The sequence below is a fragment of the Apteryx rowi genome, unplaced genomic scaffold (genome assembly GCF_003343035.1).
Source record: "Apteryx rowi isolate R43461 unplaced genomic scaffold, aptRow1 scaffold_37, whole genome shotgun sequence".
Lineage (NCBI taxonomy): Eukaryota > Metazoa > Chordata > Aves > Apterygiformes > Apterygidae > Apteryx > Apteryx rowi.
This window is the reverse complement of record NW_020450196.1, coordinates 818,580-844,749: the sequence shown is the minus strand read 5'-3', so window position 1 is coordinate 844,749 and position 26,170 is coordinate 818,580. Positions and strand designations below refer to the sequence as shown.

General features: G+C 35.5%; 1 protein-coding gene across 4 annotated transcripts in view; it reads left to right on the top strand.

Moving 5' to 3' along the window:
- The window catches only part of TTC39B (tetratricopeptide repeat domain 39B), a 53,121-nt gene that overhangs the window by 4,203 nt on the left and 22,748 nt on the right, over window positions 1-26,170 (top strand). For 2 of the 4 annotated variants that reach the window (XM_026073525.1, XM_026073523.1), the window contains exons 1-2: window positions 23,093-23,224; window positions 25,275-25,351. In XM_026073525.1, coding sequence (XP_025929310.1) covers window positions 23,106-23,224; window positions 25,275-25,351 — 196 coding nt within the window. In that variant the 5' untranslated portion in view covers window positions 23,093-23,105. Of the gene's footprint in view, window positions 1-20,204; window positions 20,310-23,092; window positions 23,225-24,539; window positions 24,607-25,274; window positions 25,352-26,170 lie in introns of those variants that run through there. The other 2 variants (XM_026073522.1, XM_026073526.1) reach the window with 2 other exon arrangements.

The window sequence follows — 26,170 nt, the reverse complement described above, 5'->3', positions numbered from 1 at the left end:
TGATTGTACTTTGATTAAGCCCAGTTGAATTAAACTAAAATGAACTTTTTTTTTAATAGTGAATTCTGAGTGTTTATAAAGCCTTTTTATGTTCACTTGTATGAGTTAAGAGCTCATTAAAATTATATTGGATCAAGCTGTTTATTTAGAGAATTCTAAAAGAATGAGTAGGATCTGGATGTTCTTGATATTTCATATCATTCATAGCTCTACAATTTTTTACATATATTTATAAAATCACATTCCTCCGAAGATTGCTTCACTAACTTACTAGTGAATGATTTTGCTAATATAATTTCTCTTTATCTGGCTTTCTCCCCTAAATATTATTTCTTAACTTTAAGTGCCAGATTGTCTGGGTTAGATGTTAAAAGGGCAATGAGTTATCTTAAGAGGGTAAAATCCTCTCTAAGTCTCTAGTCCTGGCTGTTGTATCCGAGGACAAGTCCAGGAGGAAATCACTCTTTGCTCCAATTGTCTAAATGGATTAGATTCTTTATCTAGACTCTTTTGTGATCTTTTACAAGTGTAGGCTACTGTAGGGGTGAAAGGCATACTCATCACCTCTGAAAAAGTTTTGTAATGTGCCCAAACACTTGTATAGAAACGTGGAATGACCATTAACTGGAAGTCAAACAGGAAATACAGTTCCGTAGATTCATTGGCCCCAAAGGGAAAATCTTACAATAAGTTAGTCTGTCATTTTGTTTAATGAGAGTGGTAGCATTTCAGCTACAACTTCTTTGCCAGATGTAGTTACTAAGTTTTCTAAGTACTGGCTTGGCCATAATTCTGGATATAGCATATTCAATCTGAAAAAGAGGGTGTGTGGGATATGTGTGAAACTAAATTTGCTATTATGTGGTTATGTTAATTCAGAACTGTTGTAAACTGGCGTATTACATTGTAAAAGCAACTGATTTACTTGAGATAAACACAGGCACTTTTCTTTTGGAAATTAAATGCTCTGCCAATAATTAAATTTTGTGGTGATAAACTACTTTTTAACAATGTTTTCCTCTTTTCTCCATGGGAGTTTCTGCTTACTTTGTGTTTTTGGCAGTTTTAGAAAGTAATTTAATGCCGTCACCTGCCAATAATCTACAGGTTCAAAACACATAAGGATAGAACAAGTTCATGATTTTTGTTTAATTCTTGCTAAAAAGCTTCATCAGTGTATGAATTTTATTATGGAAAAACTGTCAACTTCAATTTTAATCTTACTAAGCAAAATAATTCTCAACTCCTGTATTTTCCTGCTACCTTAGTTTTCCCCTTAATTACTCAAGTTATTTTTATGGAATAGTTTCATCTGTGTTTTTGATGTTGCCAGAGTATAATTTTGGAAACTTTTTCTTTAAATCTAATTCTTGCAAGATTAAAAAATGAGGTTTGACTTTTTGAGAATTTTTAACCATTGCCATGTTATGCATAAGTCTAGTGTGTACTATCATTGCTTTTGTTTTTTCTTTCGTATTTTTTCTTCTGAAGCCATTTGTTAGGAACATGTATAGAATATTAATTATATTCAGATATCCTCTCGTTTCATTTTATATATTGCTTAAAATTTCATCTATATGTGACATAGGAACAAGTTACTGTTAAATTATCATGCATCTGCTTTTCCACAGTGTTTGCTGGCATGCAGCCTTTTCCCTTGTCTTAGAGGCAAGGTGATGCTTTCAATTACCTCACCTTTATCTCAGAGTTCAAAGATAAAAAATAGGCAAATGAATGATAGCAACATTTTGAGTAACTATGTCATGGTAACAGTCTTGTATGTTTGCAGAACATCACTGTAGATTGTCTTTGGGAAGAAACACAGTATAGCCTGTGTAATAAAGATCTAACCCTGCAAATAGTTCATACACAGAGGCAGTCTTTGTGTTGTACTGTCTTTACAGAAATTTGTGAGACCCTGATTGTGGCATTAGTGGGAGAACTGGAAAGATAATGTGATTTCATTTAAATACTTTTTTTTAATGAAATAGCGAAAAGGTGGAAGTTAGAATTCTATACAAAGCAGATAAATGTTTTTTGATGAATGGTGCAATTCTTAGAAACTTCTAAATTTATTGATTTCAGCAGAAAGGGACAGATTTCACTACTATATTATCATTCCTATTTTGCATTTCCTTTTCCTACTGAAAGCTGGATATTGTTAATCCTTTATCCTACCAAAGCAGCTCTGTGTGGTGTTACTGGGGTAATAGATTATGGGCCAGAAGTGTTTAAGGAAGTTAGAGAAGGTTATCCTTGTAATCTCAGAAGTGTAGTTCAGGTTTCAGTTATACCTGCACATGTGTGTATTTTGTCAATGAATGAAACTGAACAGCTGAGGAAATGGCCCTACATTCAAATTTGAATTCAGGGAGCCAAGAACTTCTAAGAACAATGTGTATCTCCATATGCCCAAATTTAAACTCTCACACTCGTTTAAGATGGTGAGAAACAGCTCTGACAATTTAAGTGATCAAATTTTTATTTTCTTATGTTATTACAAATAATGTTATTACAAATTTAACCTCATGAAGTTCAACAAAGGCAAGTGCAGGGTCCTGCCCCTGGGGAGGAATAACCCCAGGCACCAGGACAGGCTGGGGGCTGACCTGCTGGAAAGCAGCTCTGCGGAGAAGGACCTGGGAGTGCTGGTGGACACCAAGTTAAGCAYGAGGCAGCAATGTGCCCTTGTGGCCAAGAAGGCCAATGGTMTCCTGGGSTGCAYCAGGAAGAGTGTTGCCAGCAGGTCGAGGGAGGTGATTCTCCCCCTCTCCTCAGCCCTGGTGAGGCCACATCTGGAGTACTGCGTCCAGTTCTGGGCTCCCCAGTACAAGAGAGACGTGGAGCTACTGGAGCAAGTCCAGCGAAGGGCCACAAAGATGATTAGGGGACTGGAGCATCTCTCTTATGAGGAAAGGCTGAGAGAGCTGGGCCTGTTTAGCTCGGAGAAGAGAAGACTGAGGGGGGATCTTATCAACGTGTACAAGTATCTGAAGGGAGGGTGTCGAGAGGATGGGACCAGACTCTTTTCAGTGGTGCCGAGCGACAGGATGCGAGGCAACGGGCACAAACTGAAACACAGATGCTTCCATCTGAACATGAGGAAAAGCTTCTTCACTGTGAGGGTGACAGAGCACTGGAACAGGTTGCCCAGAGAGGTTGTGGAGTCTCCTTCTCTGGAKATATTCAAAACSYGCCTGGAYGCGATCCTGTGCAATGTGCTCTAGGTGRCCCTRYTTGAGCAGGGGGGTTGGACTAGATSATCTCCAGAGGTCCCTTCCAACCTCARYKRTTCTGTGATTCTGTGAAGATTCTGATGTGATTAAATAAGATTTCTGTTTGTTGTATTTGAGTAGAGGTGTTCAGGCCTCTTTTTCTGCAAATTTTTGTATTGGTTTCTTCTGGTGAATTTGAAATGTGCAGTTCCGTATGTATCCATGGCTTCTTGAAAAGGAAAAAAAAAGTACAAACTGGACTGGCCAACTTAACTTTGAGTCCTCCTCCTTTTGCTACTGTCTTGCAAGTCTTAGAGGCTGGAGCATAGAAAAATATCACCTCCTATTTTCCTGGGATCCAGTGTAGGCTAAAAGAAGGGAGCTTTTTTACTGTTAACTTCCGGAGTCTATTATCATGTTAATATCTTGTGTGATCTACTGATCACGTGTATTATTATTTTTTTTTCTTTAAATGTCTTGAGGAAGTCAATATTTATTCTGTGCTTTAAAGACTTCATAGTATTTTTTTGCAGTCAGGCCGTTCAAGAATAGCATTCTCTGAATATCTTCAGAGGCTTTGAAAGGATATAGATTTTTAGCACAGCCAACTCTGCAGTAATAGACCTATGCTATAGTTTTCCTTCTTACACTTATTTCTGTCCTAATACCTTTTCCTGGATTGCAATTATATGGTCAGCCTGTGATCTCCCAGGCTTCTCAGTTAGGTTTTTGTAGATTGGTGATACAATCTTTGGATAAGAAAATGAAAAGGCCAGTTCTAAGTCATAAAAAGGTGGAAAAAATCAAAACTTGCAAGTTACATAACTTGCTCAAATTTTGGGAAGTAGAACCCTTTTTAGGGTAGAAGGGTTGAAAAAAACAAATCTGCCACATTCTTTATTTTAAACTATCAAACAGACCAAAACCTCTTCTCTCTGGCCTTTAATAATGTCTTCTTTTTTTCTTTTTCCAGATGATTAAAAATTGTTTCATAACATTTTGGGAAACAATATGAGYGGAAGATAGCTTGGGGCTTCGTGTGTGTTGCTTTTGTTTTTGTTAAGGCAGTTCAGGGAAAATCTTCGAAAGTTTCTTTAATTGATATAGTGAACTTTCTTTCTGCTGATATCAATAAAAGTTTTGCAGCTTACAGAAATTATCTCCTGACTCTTTCTCAGCTTTTACTGAGGTACATTTTCTGAGTCCTCAAATATTGCCTATATGCGAGTTACACAGTGCTCTGTTTTTAACTCAGTATATGTTTGGTGTAAACTGAGAAGGTTTTTATGTGAATGCTTAACATTTATTCAAACCTGGCTTATCTTTTACGTGCAGACGAGATGAGAGAAATCCTGGCAATTCAATTTTCCCTGCCCGAAATAATTTTGAAGGAATTAGTGAGAGTACACATAAATATTGCTTCCAGTTCATGTGTTGGAGACCTCAGATACCTCTGAACAACTCGGTCTTTAACACTGTCAGACACAATTTCAGCGAGAAGGTGGAAACTTTCTGATCTTAAAGTTGTTGTTGTCGATAAGGTACGTCAGTGAAAATACCTGGCCCTCTCATCTGTCTGAGTTTTGGATGCAGTCCAAAGAACAGTTAAGATGCTACCTTCAGGGTCCCATCATTGTGCAAATAATAAAGTATTTTCCTTGAAACTCTAAATTGTTTCACTCCATTATACTTCAAACTTTCAAAAATCTGACTTATTTTAAGAAATTAGATTTACATGGAAGTCTCAGATGTTTAAGTGTTTAACCATCGATAACATATGATTACTTTAACGCAATTTGTATCATCAGAAATGCAACACAGCTCATATCCTCTGCTGTTGCTTCATATGACTGAGCGAAAGAGAGGGACGATATTGCATTGCCTCCTTCAGGTTTCTAGAGTAGCAGAGGAGCAAAAACTGAGCTGGCAATAGTTGTAGTTGGTTGGAGATCCTGAGCTGCTATGTGAAAAATTACATTAGTACATGGTTGTACTGTAGATCAGTTAGACCAGCAGTGGCCTGCTGCATCAGTCTGAGTTTGTTATGGATTTGCTCAGAACTCTGGTGGGATCAGTTTATCAGAAAAACTGAAGAATTAGCCATTGTTTACTTGGAAGTTAGTGTCAGAGTGGTATGTATTAAAATTATAATACAATTTGTTTTCTTCATCATGGATGCTTGGCATGATTGACTTTACTGCCCACTCCTCACTCAGCTAAGACTCCTGTTATTTTCATTTGTGTTACCTGCTTAAGAAAATACTACTACTTTACATATATTATTGAAATCCTATGTGTTGTCAGAAATGTCTTATTTGATCTTAACCCTTTGTTTCCTCGGCTGTTTTTGGAAATACTGTGCAACTCTTTCCTACTAGATAACGGTCTTTCTGATATTTTGAACAGTAAATTGTTTAAATAGATTGGTTTAAATTATTACTGCTTTTATTACTTAGCATACAACTGAAATGAATAGCTGATGCTGCAAAGCTATTGTTTCCTGCATGGTGTTTTAAAGGCTTCACTGCAACAAGCCCAGTGAGATACTTAAGTGGATGTTGAGAATATTCTGAAGGTTTGTCTGTGTCCCTATAGCTAGGTATACAGAGGAAAGTATGCACCTGGTGTGCGTTGAGGTTGAAGTTTAATGTCTAAAACTGGAAGATACAGTTTTGCTGCTGCTCTTTAAGTAAGTAGCTACTTTTCATAAAAGTAATGAAGAGTTTCACATCTTCACTTAAAAAGCAAAATAATAAAAATGAGGATGTCTGAAGGGTTCTCCCTGCTCCTTCCTCCCCGTATATGTGGAGCAATATTTAAGAAGTAGACTATTCTGTGAAGTTTAACCATATCATAAAAAATGGTTTTTTCTCTCGCACTAGTTGAAACTGATTTTTGATTATGGCATGATAGGTGTTCTAGTGTTTTCTCTGAGACGTTTTTGTGAATAAAGCTCCGTTCAGGACAGTAAATGTTATTGCGAATAGGTACCCTTAGCCCAGGTGGTACAACTTTAAAGAACACTTTTAGAAGTTAAGAATGGAGGAGATAATTAAATTTTGTGCTGCTCAGCTCCCATATGGCATTGACTCTTCTGTTTAGATTAGTCCAAGGGGATGAAACTGTTCCTGTTCCAGCTGTTTTGCTTCTAACTCCTTTTTCTTCCTGTTGCTGTTGATGTTCATGAATACAATTAATATATATTAGATGCCTGTCTGTACTATTGACTTATTTTGGCTCTGGAACTTTGTTTAAAAATTTAGATTTCTGGGGGGAAAAAGGCAAAGGGTTAATAGAAAAATGTTTATTACATTCATTTGTCTTAGAACTGTAAAGTAATGAAAATTGCACATAAAGCCTGTTAATTTTCATCAAACTGCTGTTTGCTACCCACCCTTGTATATTTGATTTATTTTTACTTCAGTTGCATTAGTATACTTCTCTTTTTCTGTCTGTTGACTTAAAAAAGATGGTATTATTTAGGAAATACTGAGGTTAACTCCCTTTTTGTCTTTAAATACAAATCATTTTGCATTTCTCCTGTCTCCATTTTCTCCTTGCAGTTAGGCAGTGATGGATTAGAATTAGGCTGCAGCACAGATTGGGAAAATCTCCCAGCATCCTCTTCCTGCAGAGGCATCAGCTACCAGCATTGACTGTAGCTGCTGCCACTCTAATTGACATTTCTTTTAAATTCAGCTATGGAGAGCTCTTGTGTTGCCAGCTGCTGGCTTGTGAACTTTTATCTTTTTATTCTTTTTGCTTCATAACTGATTAATGAAACCTCATGCGTATTGAGAAATAAAATAGAGAATCAGTTCTCTCTTTATGCTTTTTTCCTGTCTTTTTTTTTGTGTGGTGGAAAACGAACAGAGTGAAAGAAGCAGCACTTATTTTTACATAAGGACTATATTTACTCACCTGAAGTTAATTGAATTAACCCTGTAAGTATATTATCTCTGCCTTCTAGTCCCTGAAATCACAATTGTGGTAGTCAAATTTATGGGGGTTTATCTGGGAAAATTTACTTTGGCAGGTATGTTGTCCATTTTAAAAATATTTGGTAGTTTAGGTGGAGTTTTTTCAAGAGAAGGTAAAATGATGTATTCAGGATGGGTTTATGAAATAATTGTTTTTCCTCTGCACTTTGCGGTGGTGAACAATGCTTTCAGCAAGCAGCAGCTTTCCTGCTGATGTCAGTGCTTAATCAGCTAGGATGCTGTAGGTTGTAGAACACTGCAAGGTGTGTATATTGGGATGCTGCTCTTGAAAATGTGGTAATTTAAGGACAGTATCAGACTTAGTCATTTTCTGCATTGTACAGTACCTCTTCCTGTCTTGGTAGCTGTGATGATTTAACTGTTTGAGGTTATATAATTGTTTAATTTAAATATAAATAATTTACTTTATGGGATGCAGTTTTGTGGGGGTTTTTTAAAAGACTAAATGTTAAGCATAATACTGTGTGTTTTAGAGATTTTAGTAATTTAAGGTCTGCAATATTAACTGTAAATTTACTGTGTAATAAATTCCTATGAATTGTTTTGAAGTTAGGAAGAATGGTCTTATTAGTAGGACTGCTCTGTCCTAATTGTCTGTCTGGATCTGAGCCAATATTTGTGTGACGCAGTGTTAGTCCCATAAACATCTGGCCTGATCTGGTGTCCTACTTGCTGAATGATTTATTTTTCACTTTTTCCTAGAGAGATAAGTGGAATTTTAATGCGTTTTGTATAAAACTGTCAACAAGATGTCATTGTTATTTATACATGCTAGCTTATTTCAGGAGGATTTTTTTTTGAAATTTTTCTTGTCAGCGTATCTTATTTAGACCTACTCTTTATGGGAAATCTTAAACTTTGTGTGTGTGAATCTATATTTACTTGTACATACATAGTGTACTAAGTTTTTGCTATATCACTCTTAGAAATATTTGAATGTTCATTTTTGCTGCTAAGTAGTGTCTGTATATACCTCAGCTGGWTTATTTAATATAAACTATTACTCTGATAAGGGTTATGGAAACACAGTAAATTCTGAGTTTAACTGCAAAGATATCGTGTTAAAACATAAGTCTAAAATACTGTGGAATCACTGAGTTTACTAATAAATCTGATAACAATTAGCCTTTTACACTGCTTTGTGTTGCATCATCAGAGCCTACACACTGACAGCATTTTTGTTAGTGTAACAATGTAAAGCAGATTTTTCACCTACTTGCAGACCAGCACTGGTTGTGCATTGTTGCTTTCTCCCCTTTGTCAAACTGTGGTCACTTCTAAATACCAGTGTTTAGGATTGCATTTATTTAGCAAGGCTGTGTTGAATGCTGGCATAGGTTGATAAGCTTGAATAGGATTATTTCACAATCATTTTGATGACTATACACTGGAGATAAATTATACGTGCGTGTTCACAGAGGTAAATAGTAACCCAGGTAGCTGCCATGTGTCTTGTTTGTTCTCACAATATGGCTGATTCATTATGGAAAATTTGCGTCTTGTTTACTGTACATGTGCAGCACAGTTTGTTACTGAATTTGTGAAAGTAAAAAACTTGGCGTCAGATGAAGCTGTTGATGTTTTATTCTCCCCTTTTAAGCTGTATAAACACTTGACTCAATTGACTGTTGGCTCACCGAATCTGATTAATGATCATTTGAAATTACCTGCTTGTGAATGCCTCTGTTTTTCCTTTAAAAAAAAAAAAAACAAAAAACCTGTTGTCTGTATTTTCAGAGGAGTGGAGTGTGGTATTGGGAGTGGTGGTTTCCAGTCAGCCTGCAAGATGAGTTTGCTCTTGCCGTTTTATTTCCTTTAGCATTCAGGATTCAAGCACATGACAATCTGCCTTGGTTGTCTTCCTTTTGTGCTTATTCAGTTGCTTTGTTTTATCTGTAGAGTAGTAATAATACATGAGGATACAGCAGTCAGGTTTTTTGTGGTGTGCAGATATTGCCTTGATAATAAATATCAAGGTTAACGTGTTCCACATTTTCCATATAAAACACCATCAGGAAAGTTGGAGAGTGAGTCTGTCTGTCTGTCTCTGTCTCTCAGAAAGTTTATATAAGAATTCTGCTGTGAATTACTAAAGATAAGGAGTCTGAAATGGTAGAATGGTATAAAATAGATTTTTTTGTTTGTTTGTGTTTTTTTTTTTTTTTTTTTTTTTTCAAGCAGAAGACGGCATACAAAAATATTTGATCACTTATATTCACTTCCCAGATTTTCATAGGCACTGGGCTGCTTTCTATATAGTACAAAAACAATCCTATTCCTACTTCTAAGTTGGAGACCAAGACTAGTCTCACACAAAGAATGTAAAGCAGTATTGGTCTCTTGTTGTGGGTGATCTGATCATGTGTCAGTCTGGCAATTTAGGTTTAATCTAAGACTAAGAATTTAAGACTTCTAAGAAGAGATTTTTATTTGTTTGCTTTGAAGTTCCTTGTGTACTTGAGGTTTTTAAGTACCCTTCATTCATAAGAAAATTCCGGTAACTCCAGTTACCTTCATGGTTTTGCCAAAATACCAAGTTGTGTAAACTAATAAGGTTTAAACTAAGTTGCCATTTGTAGTTTTGTGAGGGGGTTTTGTTTGTTTTTGATTTGTTCTATAAACATGGCCATTGTTCARTGGGCCATAATATGGTACTATTTCAGAGTTATTTCTGCCTGTTTGCGAAGTGGGCTAAAACACACTGGATAGTTTTGGTACCAATTGAGCTGTCTTAAATGAATGTTCAGCACACAAACTACAGTGTGCCATAGTGAAGTTCTGAAACTGTGAAGACATACCTTCAAATAAATTATTTTATTAAATCTGTTTTATATTGGCATGAAGTTTTGATAACACTTCCCATAAGCTGATAACAATTCTGTTGAATCTGTACACTGCAGGCTTTATATATTTAAAATTCATGTTTCTCATAAGAAGCGATGTGTGCAGAATGAATGTAGAATTTGCTGTGGAAATAAACTATGGCTAGTGGATTTATTGTATAGATTAAAAAAAAACATGTATTGCTATGTTGATCAGATAGCTGCAGCTTGTAAATATTCTTTACTACTGATGACTATAATCTAGGCTAGGGAGCAATTTATGTAAGCTGGAGATCATTTATTAACTTACAGACGTATGTCTTAAGTTTCTTCTGTTGGGTGATTATAAGTGGCATTGCCATTGTGAGTTGCAGTCTGGATTTCAAATGAAATTTTGAAAGTGGTTCCAAAAATCTTCTGTTTATCTGATAGTGAACTGTTGCTGTTGCTCACATGATCTTGCATCTTTCCTAGCTGGTTTTTAAATTAACTTTTGGGTTCATAGTTCTCTTTGTTCATAATTAGGAAGTGATTGGCAATATAAAATATTCATATCTAATGTAAATGATTTAACATGCTTTAATTCCAGATAGCTGCAAGAAATGTTTAGATTCAAGATTTCACATTTTTTGAATTGTTCTCCAGATGGAAAGAATGCAGATACCTCCTGCTAGCATGCATACAGATAAAAAGGAAAATTCTAGGAATTTGAAAATGTTACAATGTTTGAAAAATGTTTTTTCATTTTGGTTTAAAGAAACAAATGCTTCAAAGATTCTTCCTTTGAGAAGCCTTCCATAAGTGTTAAAGGCCGCTCTTCTGCTAAAGTAGTTATTTCTTGGGAAAGTATTCTTTTTGATGCAGTGCTTTTTGTTTTCTTGATTCTTGCCATCAAAATTGGGTCCTTTCTACACGCTTCAATTTTAGAAGTGAATATTTTCACTCTTTTTTATTTTAATTAAAATAAATATGCATCTTTAATGTGGGAATCTTAAAATTAAGTTGTTATTGCTAGTTTTACATTTTTTAGGGTTGTGTTTCCTCAGGAAAAATGTTGCATTGCTCCCACTAATAAGTTGAAATATTTCCAGTAACTGTAGCCCAGTGAAGCTTGCTTTAGAAAGAACAGCAGCTATGCAGAACCTAGTAGCTGGCAATTAAATGTTATTTATCAGCTGAGGTTGATTATTGTGGCTGTGTTGTAAAAGAGCCAATAAATGGTTGTAGAAGTTTAACAGCAAAATTCTGCAATCCCTACTCATGTGAAGTAGTGCTTACACATTCGAACACAACTGATGTTGATTTTAAAAAAGAAAAAAAAAAGTGATGTAGAATCTAGTCTTAAATATGTGATTTTTAAATTGTGGAAAATGTAGCTAAATTAAAAGTAGATTTTACTGCAATTTCCAGTCCCTGAATCCCCTTTCCTGAAAAATGTTTGTAGGTCATTGCAGCAGGGGTGATCATATAGCAGACTAAATTTCCAACAGGTAAAAATACAGTAGCATATATCAAGTTACGTTTAACTTCAGCTATGTAACTGCCTTCCCAGAAATCCTTTTACACTGAGCCATGATGTGGACAAATAATTGTTCCAGCCTAACTCATTAAATGTTTGAAAAACTTTCTCCTAAATACTATTGTAATGACTTTTTTTTCTTGTCATTTGTTTTAGTAAATAAACTGTTACCTGTTTAATTCCATTCTATTAATCTGTTGAAGAAAAGGAAAGAGGCTGATTAAGTTGCAAACTATTTGACACTTTAAATCATTAATGCTGTTGCTTTATGTACCTGCTGAGGATTGTAATTCTGATAGTGAATATTCCAATTTATATTAGGGTTTTTAAGTCAGTATTCTTTTTCTCCATTTCTATTGCAGCTTCACATAGTTGATTACAACAGCTTATTTAAAGCTGCTAATAGTTTCCATAATAGTTTCCTACTGGCTATCCCCACTTTATTGGAACACTTTCATGGATAATTCAGACCAAAACTCAAAATATATAAGCTATTGCTGAAATTCAAAACCACATTTGTTTTTTTCTAATAAAAAAATTGAAATAGTAGTGAGATGAAAGATACCTTTTCCCATCATACATTTTTTTTCCAAGTTATCAGTAAAGTACCTAGACAGGAACATAGTGACATTTTATTCCCTTTGTAATAAGGCATTATGTATGTGTGTATTACACCCGAAGTAGTACATTTTTCTTTTCCTTTTTCATTCAGTAGTGAACTGCATTCACCTGCGTGTAAAATCCAGAGTAATTCTATTGATGTAGTGTTAATTTAATTCAGGATAAAATATGTACTTATCTATGATGATAAAATGTGTTAATTTTCTGTCAACTCTAGGAAGCTGTATGTGGAAGTAGGGAGAAAATGACCTTGCTGGAATAGACTGAGTCAACAGGAGAAGAACATGAGTCAAAAAAAGAATGCAAGTCAGCACTTTTCATGAGAGTTCATGTTATTGCAGCAAAGTGTCTTTTTATTCCCAATACCTGTTTTCTAATGAACTTTGTTAAATTTCATATCTGGCCAAAAGGTGTTATGTGCATGCATCTCTCTCTTTATATGGCTGTCTGATATGAAAAAAGGGGGAAAAAAAGGAAAAAAAGAAAAGAAAAAAAAGAAAAGGAAAGAAAGAGCACTATTTTGCACTGTATTGGAATGTTGTTTTTCACTTTTAAAAAAGTTTTTAATGAGGTAATGAACTGAGTGCTTGGAAAGATGAAAGGAAGAAAAAGACATTGAGCTTTGACTTTGATTCAGACAAGTGGTGCAAATAGAAAGTTACCTTTTGGTTTGAGAAGAAATTTTAAGACTGTTCTTCAGCAGTGGGTGCTTGAATTTGATGTCCTGGGCATGGTCTTCAACCTCAACGCATCTGCCCTGTGGAACAGTATTCATATGGCTCTACCAGAGAATAATGGTATTTGTATAATTGCATCCATATGACAGTGCACAGACAGATTTGGTTTCTATTTCCTGTGGATATATTGGACTTTTTCACTGTCTACTAACTTGTTGTAGAAATTGGTCTGCGATGTTCTGGAAGGAGGGAAATTTTGCTTTTCCTGAGCCTCTGCATAGAAATACTCTTTGTCTGCCAGCGAAGACAGCCCAGTACAGACGACTGTTCATAGTTCCTCTGCATTATAAGTAGCAGGTCATCATTAGTTCAGAGTTCTCTGCCCACCTCAAAGTTAGCTAAGATGCTGTGAAGAAAGACAGCCAGAAGGTCAGTTTGTCCTCTGCAATTTTGAAGACTTTATTAATTTAATGTGGCCAGTAGGATTTATACCATAAGATACTTAGGGCAGACATTGCTTCAGTGCTAGTCACAAAATAATTTTAGTGCATAAATATGAGAGGGGGAGTAAAGACTTGTTCTTGCCATCTGGTAAATCTCAGCTTTGATTACTTTTTTTAGTAATCAGTACACATTTATAACAAATGAATCCCGTGTGTGTGTGTTTTGTTTTTTTTTTCCTGTTTTTTAATTCTTAGAATGCAAGAAGCCATTTATGTTAGCTGGAAAGACAGAGCAAGTGGAATGGATAAATTAACCAGGCATGTACTAAGTGAGTGAAATTTGCTTCTGGGAAAGTGAGATTATAAAAGCGCTGGAACATACAGAACAAGTGATTGTATGTTATTAAGTAACTAACTCGGGTCCTTATTCACATACAAGAAACAAAACACAGCATCTAAATCCAGATATGTAAAAATGAGTCTTTTGAAAGATCTTGGAATTAGCTAATAAAATTGATTATTTCACAAAACTTAGTCATTATAAATGAACCTTTTGTGTTACTTACTGCTGTTCTGTGGTGATATACTGTTTAAGCCAATAATTAAAGACAACATGTATAAACATATGTAAATTTCTCTACTGGTTGCATAAAGTATTTTAATTTGGAAAAATTCATTCAAGTATTCAGAGTCTGAATCCACTAAAATACAATTTTGTTGTTTCCATTTAATATTTTCTTGATAAACATTTTAATTGTATCTTAGTGAGTAGGAAGGATAGGATCATAAGCATACTTATTTCTGATAACTGTTACTGTGGTTCATAGGAAACCTTTAACCACTTGTATAGATTTAATATGAAATGCTAAATATGCTGTTTTGCCAACTAATAGACAGGGTGTTTCCTATCTACATTCTTTGGTTCTATTGATCCAGACTTTGGAAGGACCTTTGGTAGTATGAACAGTTGTTAAAATCTGAGGTCTTGGCAGGTACTAAACTAAATACTCAGCCAGATTATTTTGTTTTTTGGATTTCAAAACTAAAATATGCAAAATATAAAATGTGTTGGGAGTCCTCTTCAAAATTTTTCTTTCTAAATTAAAGACATAGGAGGTGTGAATTTGTGATGTAGAAAGGTACATGTATTCTGTGTCTCTCATAAAGGACTTTCTCGGTTTGCAGTTTCATTTTGCAGAAAAGAATGGGGGAAAATGTGTGGTGGAATTGGATGACAAAGAGATTTACATTTATGATATTCTGTCTACTGCTCTCATTTTTCAAAGATTATTAAGGCTAGATCTTAGACATGTGAAGTCCCCAGTTAATTTCAGTGCAGGTAACATCACARTGACATAAAACCTTGTGCACTGAAACATGAAGAATAAAGTTCTTAAACCCTACATGAACTACTGCAAATGGCCACTTTCTGATAAAGATAAATGAGTACAGCTGATACACTGAATGACTACTGCCACTTCCCTTTTCCCCTAGTCAAGGAAAAGCCAAATGGAAAGAATCCATCAGAAGAGAGAGGCCAAAATCTAAGAGGTGAAGCAAACCTCATTAAAAGGAGTAACCAGAAGTTGTGCATGATCTTGTTGAATTTATAATGAAAATGGTAGCTCATTTTGTAGTCTCATTGTTACTACTCTTTTTTCCCTATTACAATTTGTCATTGAGAGATGGGATTCAGAAATTGTTGCATAGAATATGTGGTAGGGGAAAACTGAAAAGGAAGTATATGGATTTACTCAAGTATACTTCTCTCATTGAGTAGCTTCAATTATCAACTAGCTTGTGAAGACAATTCACACAGGCTTCTATGTCAAAATGATTTAGGACTTGGAGAGGAGGGGAAAAAAAAAAAGTGTCAGAGGGCATTTTAGTTAAGTAGTTTCCAAGCTCTTGGTTTAAATAAATCCACTGTATTTATATTTACATGCACACTGGAAAGTTTTCTGAATAAGGAATAAAAAACTATAATTTTATAATGGAGCTACTTTGTAAAAAATGAATGTCTAGATAAAAGGTTCAGTAGAATTAGCCAGTGCAGTCTGGTGAATTTTACCCCAATGTTCTGTATTTTCCAGGCACTGTAAGATATGAAGAGCAGCCCACAAGTAATAACAAAAAACTCTCTTTTTTTATTTGTCTGCAGCAGGAAAAAGGATACCTTACCTGAAGGATTTTAATTTATTACTGGGACGTGTGTAGTTTATACATAGACCTAAATAAAGTTGCTGTATAGTAACTTCCCTGAAATATTATAAAAAAACAAAACAAAACAAACCCAAGTTAGATGTCTAGCTTAAGGATGTTTAAATGAGAGAACATAAATCAGTACTGGCAACAGGGCAGTATTTCATTAGTGTTGTAGGCCAGAGATCAAGAGAACAGAAAAGTACTAGATGTGCTCTCCAGTACCTGTGCATGTTGCATGCTAATAAAGATTTCAGTACCTGTGCCTATGCAGCAGTGTAAACATGGGCAGGAGTCCTAGTTCCCCATGAACTCACCTGGGACTACATGCTGGAATGAAAACTGGGTGTGCTGACCCATTGGTGGGCAAACCTTAAGCACATATGAAAAAAGGAAGCCACACTGCTGGTAAGTCTCTTGTTCTGTTTGACTGGATCCCCAGGGTACCTCCTGTCTGCTGACAGCACACTGCTTTTGTTAGAAACCTGAAGATCAAGGCTGCATGTTGCATAGAGAGTATTACCTGCTGTGGAGCATGTGCACAGCCAAAGAATCTTCAGGATGTGAATGTTTGAGTAACTGATAATACCAGTTGAAACAGAACTGTTATTTTTACGCTTTTAAAAACTATAACAATGGGGAAATAGTTTTTTGCCACCTAAAATTACATAACATTTTAAATTGAGTACATAATCAAGTTGAATTCCAGTATGGGAGAAAATAAAGATTTTAAAATTTGTGTTAAAATTATTTTTGGCAACAGTCGGATGATAAAACTACCAGATTTCAATTTTTTCCTTTCTGTTATCATAGAGTAGGCGTTAACTATAATGGAGAAAGCTAAGTTCTGGTTAGCATGAAATGTGCTTCTGTGTGGAAGAAACCATAAATTTCTTAGGAAGTGGTCAACAGTGTAATTCTTGAACCCTGGGAAGTGTACAATGCATTGATAATGCTGTGCTTTACTGGAGTGCACTTGCTGAATGTTTCTAATGCATTTGTTTTCTCATCCTAATGGTTGTGATCTTCTGTTGCATTTTCCCAGCTGAACAAAGTAGAGATACACAAAATGCATTGCAGAACTGACGTAAGAAGATTCTGCCATAGAGTGAAATTCTTGTAAACTGTATTTTGTTAGTTTTCTGTTGGACTTCTGTTTAAGTCCAGCTCAAAGAATGAAGAAATGTGACTTCTATATGTGTACAAAGCCATAGTGACATGTGTTGAAATGTCTTTTACTTGTTTAAAGGGTTAAACTTCTAAAAGCTGTTGGTCCATAAAACAGGGACCTGATTTTTTCAGAAGAGCTKTCTGAGGTAAAAAATAAACAAGAGGCAGTATTTGCAAATACTTTGGAAAACTGGTTCCTTCCTATTTCAGTACTCAGATGGTCACTGAACTGTTTTCAAAGGTGACCTGACTGTGGTACTAGAGCACTTTAGAGTAGGTCTGGAGGACTTCTGGATGCCTTTTCACATTTTGTTTAACCTGGAGTTCAACCTTGCCTTTAGTGCTTACTACCAGATAGTCATACGATTGACTTCAGTGCATCCTGTTTGTTATTAGTATAGTTTACAAAATTGGAGTCTTGGAGTGTGTGGTCGTTCTTTTGCAAGCATATTGTTTTCTGTTTCAAAGGACTCTGGGCCAGTCCCCTTGCTATAGCAAGAATTTATCGTGAAATCATATCTACCTCTTCTCAGAAATGAGTTCAGCACAGCTCTCCAAGTCAGCCACCATTGCTCTTTTATTTATGAAAAAGGTGTGGATAGGTGGTAAAGGCTTCTGGTCTTGCTTTCTTTCCTTTCTCTATTTCCAGAGGAAAGGAAAGGAAAGGAACAGGAAAGGGTTTGGTAGTTCAGTGTGTGAAGGTAAGGGTTGATTTACCACAATGCTAATTGGGATCTTGCAATCAAATATGTAAGACAGAAGTTAAATTCATTATCTCCTCTGAAGTATTCAATTTCTGTAGATTTCTTAAATTGTTATTGTGAATCTAGTGGACTTTAGGAGTTACTGCTATAGTTGTGTACTTTGTTAATGCATGGGAAACTCAGATCCCATTTATAAGGTATTTTTCTAATGGTCTTGGTTGCAGGAAAAGGTTTTGAAAGCTAGAGATTGGAATGCTCTGAAGGTGTAGGCCAGAAATCAGTTTAAAAAGGGAGGTCATGGTTAGCTTATTAACCCTGTAGTTGAAGATGGAAACATTGATTTCCTATTCTGCTGTGTGAATTGTGTACAATTCTGGATTTGCCTTAATTCCGTTCTGTGCTGTAGGGGGAAACGTATCCTTGCTTTCAGTGGTGTGAAGAGGAAGTAAATAAAGATTTTGAAGCATACAAGTGATGGTTGTAGTGGGTCATATAATTACTTAGCATAACTACTCTATGTAAGCTTTTTTTCTTAATCTCCAAAAAAACCCTAAGGCTATGGATGGGCTTTTTAAAATTAATGTGTAGAATAAATACAGACTCGATAATGATGAGTATAGTAGCAATACAGAAGAAGATATTATATATACTGGCCAGTATGCTCCCTTAAACCCTGCCAGTAGCTCTATATAAAGAATTGCGTAGGCCAAATTTTCCATTTTCAAAATGTGGCACAGATTAAATTAAYGAAAAAAAAATTTTTTTTTTTCAGAGGCAAAAGGGGAAGGAGTATACTTGTATATGCAGGAAGTTTAATAAAACGAAACAAGATACAGAACCAGAGAAAAGACAATCAATAGAGGGTATTAAAGTCTGATTTTTTTTCATCTGATACAAGCAGCATAATAAGAGTTATAGAATACATTCGTGAAGTCAGGATTGTTTTGATTCATACCAAAACTTATATGGTTTAATTGTATCATACCTTGTTTCATTAAGCGAATGTGTTGGAAAGTTTTGAAGTGTTATCAACAATATACTGTGAATATCAGAATTAATGAGCTATCAGAATTAATGAGCTATCTAATAAATGTTGCAAATTATCAGTTGAAACAAAGTTTCTAGATGTGTGAAACAACAGAGGACAAAGAATGTTTTCAAAATGGTAATCTGTCACTATATTAAGTAGCCCTAACAACCTGTTTGTCATGTATCTGAAATGTATTATGTGGAAATTGGAGACTTTGCCTTCCCCGAGTTTTGTATTGGGCCTTAAGTTCTTGAAATAATTGTATTAGGAAGCTACTTAAAGTCAAAGTAGAGATCTGAATATATATATGCTTATATATATAAGCATATATGTGTGTGTGTGTGCTTGCGTGTGCATATATATATACACACATGTATATATATAAGCACGCACACACACACATATTAAAAAAATATATTGTGAAGATTAATGGATAAGAAAAGAAATGATCTGATGGGCAATTCACAACTTTATAACAGAGTGCAGAATTTGCATCTTCTCTTGGGAGGCTCAAAGATAGATATCTATTAGTTTCAAAATCAGCTGAGTTAGAGATTTTTATCTCATTTATTTTACACAATAGACTGGATTTCTCAGGTACTGCCATTATGCAATAACAAAACATAGAGCTGGAGGTGTCATCTAGTGTTATCCCCATTTTCTACCCCAGAAGGAATACAGAAAGCAGAGATGATGTTTTTAAAGCTTTTGTAGGGTGGAGGAGTGGGAAAGTTGACTATTCTGTGTAAAAAGCTATCCGGTCATATACTTTTGTTTTGCTCTTCATCTATGAGTTTTACCTTCAGATTTAGAACAGCTGCACTCCTCTGTAGTTTCTATTATCTTTTAATTTCCTCCTTCAGGATACTTCTTTTCTGGTCAGCACTTAAATACTCTTTTATTGACATGATCTGTTGCTTACTGTTGTTTAATCTTACTTGGATAAAGCCCATTATAGAGCCTAAATCTGTTTTTAACCTGTAGACAAATTGTTTCTTCCAGTTCTGGCTGTGATGATTGAAGGCTATGTAGCTTCTAGCTATTCACCACAACTGTGAATGTTCAGTTTGTTACTAGTTCTGCCTGTGGAGCAATTTATGAGGACTCTGTAATCTATCTCAGACAAAACTGTTTGAAGTAACAGTGTTATTAAATGGCTCCAATCTGAGCAAATGCAAGTGATTTTGTTTGAAGTGGACTAGGAAGAACAATGAAATAACTTATTTTGGCACAGCTGCGGGGTTGATAGCCTCTGACAGCACCATTTTGGGGCATTGCTGTTTGCAGAGTGTCTCTGTCTATTGCTTTACTTGAACAAAAAATATTACTTTGTTATCTCTATACAGATTTAGATTTGAATACGGGGTCTGTTACTGCACATGTGTGGACATTGGGAACTGAGAGCTTGGAGATAATGATAAACATTTTGTGCATTTGTGTTATATAAGCACCAATAAAATGACTCCACTGCATATTGACTGTTAATTCTAAGATTGTTTGACAAATGTTCTGGTAAACAGAGGAAGACGAAGTCATAAACATTATCATAATAAGCTAGAGGGCATGCACATATAACATGGATAAAGAGTGTTAAAAATCTGATTCCTTTCTGCAAAGGTAGACTTTAAAAAAAAGGGAAAAAATTACTCTGAAAGAGCTTCAGTATTACATAAAAAAGATTATAGGTATCTGGAGGTGGAAATGGCTATGCAGAAATTTTTATTGATTTTTGTGTGCTTTCAGTTTGGCTAAAGTAAAAACAAAACAAAACAAAACTTTTGTTTGTTTATTTTTTTTAAGGGCATCCAAGATGGATCTCAAGTGTGCTCTGGAAGAATGTTCAATGGCACTGAATTTATTTCTAAACAATAAATTCTCTGAAGCCCTGGAATTACTTCGTCCATGGTGAGATCATGTTATTTGTTGGAGTTACTATAAATAGATAGTGTAAAGTATCTGGTAGTTGAAGATTAATTTAAGGCCTCTGAAGATTGTAGCTTTCATTTATTCCCTTCCTAAAGCATATCTCTGCATTATTAGATTTAAACAGTGCACATGTTTTTCGTTAAGACTACCACAAAAACTGTTAAAGAAGCACTTAATTATTACTTTGTTCTCATTGTAATCATATCATTCAAATTGTCATTCCTAGTTCAGAGAGGAAAAGCAAGGGGAACAAGACCTTATTCAATGTATCATTGATCACAAAACTGGTACAACAGAACTGTTTTTGACCAGGCAAGCAAAAGTAGAAGAAAATTATAGAGTACTCTTTTTTTAATGCTTTCTATATTAAATTTGAGTGACAGTAGCTGACTAATTCTGTCTGCTCCTCTGTTGCCTTTGCTCCGAGAAGCATGAAAACATAATAAAGTCTTAGTAAATATATGTAATTCTGAAGAGTGTGCTTCTGCTAATGTGCTTTCCTACTATCACAATAATTGAAAAGAACGAAACTGATAGACCTGGAAATAAATGATAGCAATGATTTGTCTGCCTGCTCTGTCAGGTGTTCTGACTTTCAAATGTTTCAAAGCAGTCATGATTACCATTTCACTGCAACAAAATGTACAGGGGGAAGATCCCTTAGGAGTAGTGCCGAAACCTATTCCACTGTAAGCTAATTCTGTCCCAGTGGAGTTGATAGTAACCATTGTAAATCATCTGTAAGGCCTTTTCCCCTATCTCCCATTCAGTGCAGGCACAGGTAACAACAAATGTTCAAAGATTATTTGGAGAAACATAGCTGAGCTGTTTTAAGAGACAATCTGGGTGACTGTTCTTTTAGACTGGGATCTGAAGCCCATTCACAGTTGCTTTCCTGTCTGCCCCATCAAAAACAATGCATGTTATGTTGAAGGATATTTCAGTAATGGAGTTCTGTAGCTTCTGTTTGTAGACCTGCATAAAGTTCTTGTTCTACAGGTTGGTGATAATAAGATGGGGTAAGAAAGATTGGTAGGTATTGTTAGGTAGGTAGTATGGATAAGTGAAAGAACACTTGTTAAACTGAATCTTGGAGAAATAATAACTATCAACGGTGTACTTTTGTGGCATGTACTGTAATAAGTATAGAGAAGGCATGGAGGGGATACCACCTTTTGAGGTGAGCTACATCCACATCCTAACTCTGTTCCCCAAGCATCGTTCAGTGTCTGCAAATGCAAACAAAATTATTTGAGCAGTGCTTTAGGAAGGTACAGCTGCAATGGTGTATCCTAAGACTTTATTTTTGGCTTGTATTACAAAATACAAAGTTCTGCATACAAGGAGGCTGCATGTATACACAAACATATATACATATACATACAAATTTGGGTGATAATTTCATTTGTGTTGTAAGACAAAAAAAGCCCCTGTTTTATGTTTCAGTATTTTTTGTACAGTTAAGTGTTTTAGTTGATGTATGCTATGAAGAAAAATATTATTTTGGAATTCCATGGTATTGGTATTTTCAGTCCATGGCAGCTAATGGACTTGGAGCCTACAGCACATTCAGTAATTTTTAGAGAAGTATTTGTCCTAGCAAGGAAACATAAAGCCTTATTGAAAAAGAAAAAGCTCAATCTTTTTATTGAAAAATTGCTTTTCAGTGTAAGTTAAACCTAAATCCTTAAGGATTCTAAAATTTTTAGGAAAAAGTTGATATGTTTAAGAATTAAACACTTAGCCCAAGAGTCTACTTCCCTTGTTGTGGTTAGTTTCCTCTCTTCAAAACTACTTTTTTTTATTTTGGGGTTCTTTGATTCAAAATGATGTCAAGAAACTGGAGAGGATCCATCAGAAAGCTACCAAGATGACTAGAAAACTGAAGCACGTGACCCAAAGATTGAGAGAGCTGGGCTTGTTTTGTTTTGACGTAGAGGAGGCTAAGGGATTCATGTAATAGTCTGGAGCTGTTGAAGGGAAGTTGCAAAGACAAAAACTCTTCTTCACTGTGGTGGATGGTAACAAAAGGCAATCTCCACAAGTTGTAGCCTAGAAGGGTCAGACTGGCCATTAGGAAAAAGTGTATAGGTGAGTAGCACAGCACCAGAAGGGTTGTACAGTTGTCATTTTTGAAAGCTTTGGGAACTTCATTAGGAAAAAAAACAGAGCTGGCCTGACCTGAATTTGACAGTAGTGCTACTTCAACTGGTGGATTTAAATAGATGGCCTCCAGTGGTCCCTTCCAAACAACATTTTTATGCTTCTGTGATTATGCTGTGAAAGCTAGGCAGGCGGAATGTAGCCTTTAATTGAATGACTGACTGAACATAAGCATATTGGCTTTCCGCGACACAAATTTATATGGATTTTTTTTGTATCTTTGGATTGACTGGTAACATTATAACTGTCTCCCTAACTCTTGTTTAAAGTGAAAGCAGCAGAAGGAATGTTTATGTMCGAGCTTAATTAACTAAATTAAACAGATATACCTATGCAATATAAATGGAATAGAATTAGGGACAACTGTTCATGTAACCCAGCTTGGATGTTTTCTGGCATTCACTGCAACAGCAGCCTGTGAAGGTGGACATGTAGCACCCTGTGGAAAGTGATACTTTGTAGGTTATGTTCAAGTCCATGGTTTTCTTGCTTTATTCTTCTGTCTTTTCACAAACAAAAGCAGATATCTCTGACAGCACTTAATTATCTCCTAATTTTAATTTTGTCTAAAAAGCACAAGACTTATGTGTTTGTCCTAGGTCTAAAGATAGTATGTACCATGCCCTTGGGTACAGCACTATTTTAGTTATGCAAGCTGCTATGACCTTTGAACAGCAGGATATACAAATGGGAATTTCTACAATGAAAGAAGCTTTACAAACCTGCCAAAGGTAAGCCTGGAACAATTTACATTTATAAGGTTTATATTCCATTACATAGGGTTCATTATTCCTTTTGTAAGATATCCCAGCTGTCTGTACAGTTTCAAAGCAGGCTATTGTCAATATGGTAGTGATTTAAATTTGAAACAGTGAAATACATCACATTATGCAATTGTTGTTGGTAAGTGTATGTTTATTAGTATTGCAGAAACAAAAGGCTCATCAGGTTTGGGTATTTATATCCTCTAAGGATAATTAAATAGCTAGCTGGCCACGTAGGCCATAAGCTGACACTTACTGTCACTGCATAAGGAAACTGCTTAAGCTATTTCAACATGCAACTTCTTGTTTTCCATGCAGATGAACAGTTTAAAAGCCCTATATTTTAAACTTTCTCTGTTATCATGAAAATATATATTTGTTTTTTTAGGTTGTTTTCAGGTATGGACCAAATAGTCTAATAGGAATAGGTTTGTACTGAGGTTACTCTTACAACTGAATCAGACTCTTTTTGTTGTTGTAAACGTAAAGGATTACTTCACAGCTAAAGGGCTACCATTCCCATCAAGAATGGGAGAAAAAAAAAAATGCCCCTGGGCATTTGCTATATTGTCTTTGCTGAACTTTAACAGAGACTATCATTCTGAAAAGCATAAAGGGAAAAGTGCTATTGTAAGGGAACAGACAGCTGTGGATAAAAGTAGTTACTAACGAAAACGCTTGAAATGTGTTTTTATTCTTACTTTTGCACTTTAACATGTTGGGTAAGTCTACTTAGCATTTGCTTTCCAATGAGTGCTCAGTTTTGCATATGCAAACAAGTGCCTCTTTTTTCAGGTGTGCCATCAGTTCAGAGCTTCATCTGAACTGTGTTGCTTGTTATGTCTGAAAAAGAGGGGCCTCTTTGTATCCTGCCTCTGTGAAAAAGAGGTGAATTTAGTTTCAATATGGCCTTCCATCTTTGCAGGATACAAACTTTCATTCATAAGTGGTCTGTTTTGCTCTGTCCCAAAACACATAAAAAGACCATTAAGATAAAGGCAATCAAACGCTCAAGAGTGAAGAAATGTCAGAACTACATTGCCTTAATCGGTCCCTGCTTTGTGTATGTGTTTTGTTAACCTGTGGTCTTTATTATGTCGTTGTCAGGGTTCTGCCTTTTTCAGAATACAGAACAGTGAAACAGATGATAAACAAATGCTCAATATTTTTAATGCATGACTTCCCAACTTCTAAATTGCATTTACTTTCTGACAGTAGAATTGCTTCTTTGGCTTCTGGATAAAGCTGAGATCTTTGTAAATAACAGTGAATTCATTTTTAGAGTACCTTACTGAAGTACAATAGCAATTTGAAAGATGGATAATTGAGATCTGTTGAAAGAAGAATGTGTGAGTACTTTAGGGATTTTGAAATTCCACATATGATATAAATACTTCAGCATTTATGGCATTTTATGGTTTTCATTTATGTTGAAACAAGCTCCTCTTTACTTTCATTGTAATTCTGAGTGCGAATTGATGAAAAGAAATGCAAAATTCATAAGTGCAATTCATAAAACCTTGAAGTCCAGTTAAAGTAACTTGTCCAACATCAGAGACCTCTGTGGCAGTTCTGTAAATGACATTAACTTGCCTTCACTCTGACTCTTTTATCAAAAGCATTGTTTTAAAAGCTGGAGGTCCTTTACAAAACACATTTTACCACATTATGTCAATTCATTCCTCAACAGTGGTCCTGCATGTATGCTTAAGACAGGAACTTGGTGGGTGGAAAGGAGGATGGTATGCTACTGTGTGCATAGACTAAATTAAATGCATATTTGGAAGTTGAATTAAGATAGGATAGGTTTCTGAGCCTAGATTTTTTTTTGCCTGTGGTGATGATTAGATTACTCAAAGAAATGTAGCTATTGGTAAATCATCACTTGTCTGAGCATGTTTATAAATTGTGGTTGCAAATGGTGAAGAAATACAATATGTTCAATTAAGTTCAAGTTTCTGTTGAAATTTTGCTTATCCTGCGTGGTTTTCTTTTCTTCCATATATGACTGATGTAGATTCAGGAAAAGAAGCACAGTGGTAGAATCCTTGTCCAATCTAGTTTCTAAACAGCCAGTGGATCAGTTAAGCGAAGGTAAGTGGATTATAATACCATTTCCGCTGCCCCCCCCCCCAAAAAAAACAACCAGAAAACAAAAATCCTCAAAAACACCAACCCAACATCTACTAGTATATTCAACTGTGTAATTTTACTAGTTGTCTTGCAATAAAATAAATTCTGTGTGTTCCTTCTTCTCTTCAAATATTGTGAGTTCTTCTGAAATCCTTGTTAGTGCAGACGAATCACCTTTATGTGGCTTTTAATGAAAAATTTCTCAAAATGGGGGTTTAGGCTAATTTATCAGGCTCTGGGCATGCATAAATTATGAAAGGAATGCCTTTGATAACAAATTGTAGGACTGAAGAGAGGTCTTTCTTTTCTTTCTTTTCTTTCTTTCTTTCTTTTTTTCTGATTCAGGCAGAATTAAGTATGCATTTTTTCTATCCTGTCACAAAAAAACCTCTTTAATCCCAGACGCATCAAACTCATTGTGTCTGTTCTATACAGAAATGAATGTGGCTGATCTTGCAACATGTATGCAGTGTAACTTTGCAAGTCACCTGTGTTAAGTCAGATGTACTGAGTGCTGCATGAGAACAGAAAGTCTGCCCAGGGCCTCCAGATTGTTTAGCATGACCCTAGGAAATGGCATTTACAGTGTCTTACTGGACTTAGGAAAAACCAGAGCCGCATTTAGAGTGTTACTGTTCATCTGTAAAAGCTTTTGAAGACAAAGGAGGAGTGTCTGTAGAGCTAGCTGCTGTAGGTTGACGCTTAAACATAATGTTGATGGAGAGTACAAGAGAACATCTGCCAGAAAGACAAATAGTTTTTCAAAGCTCTTGCCCTAGA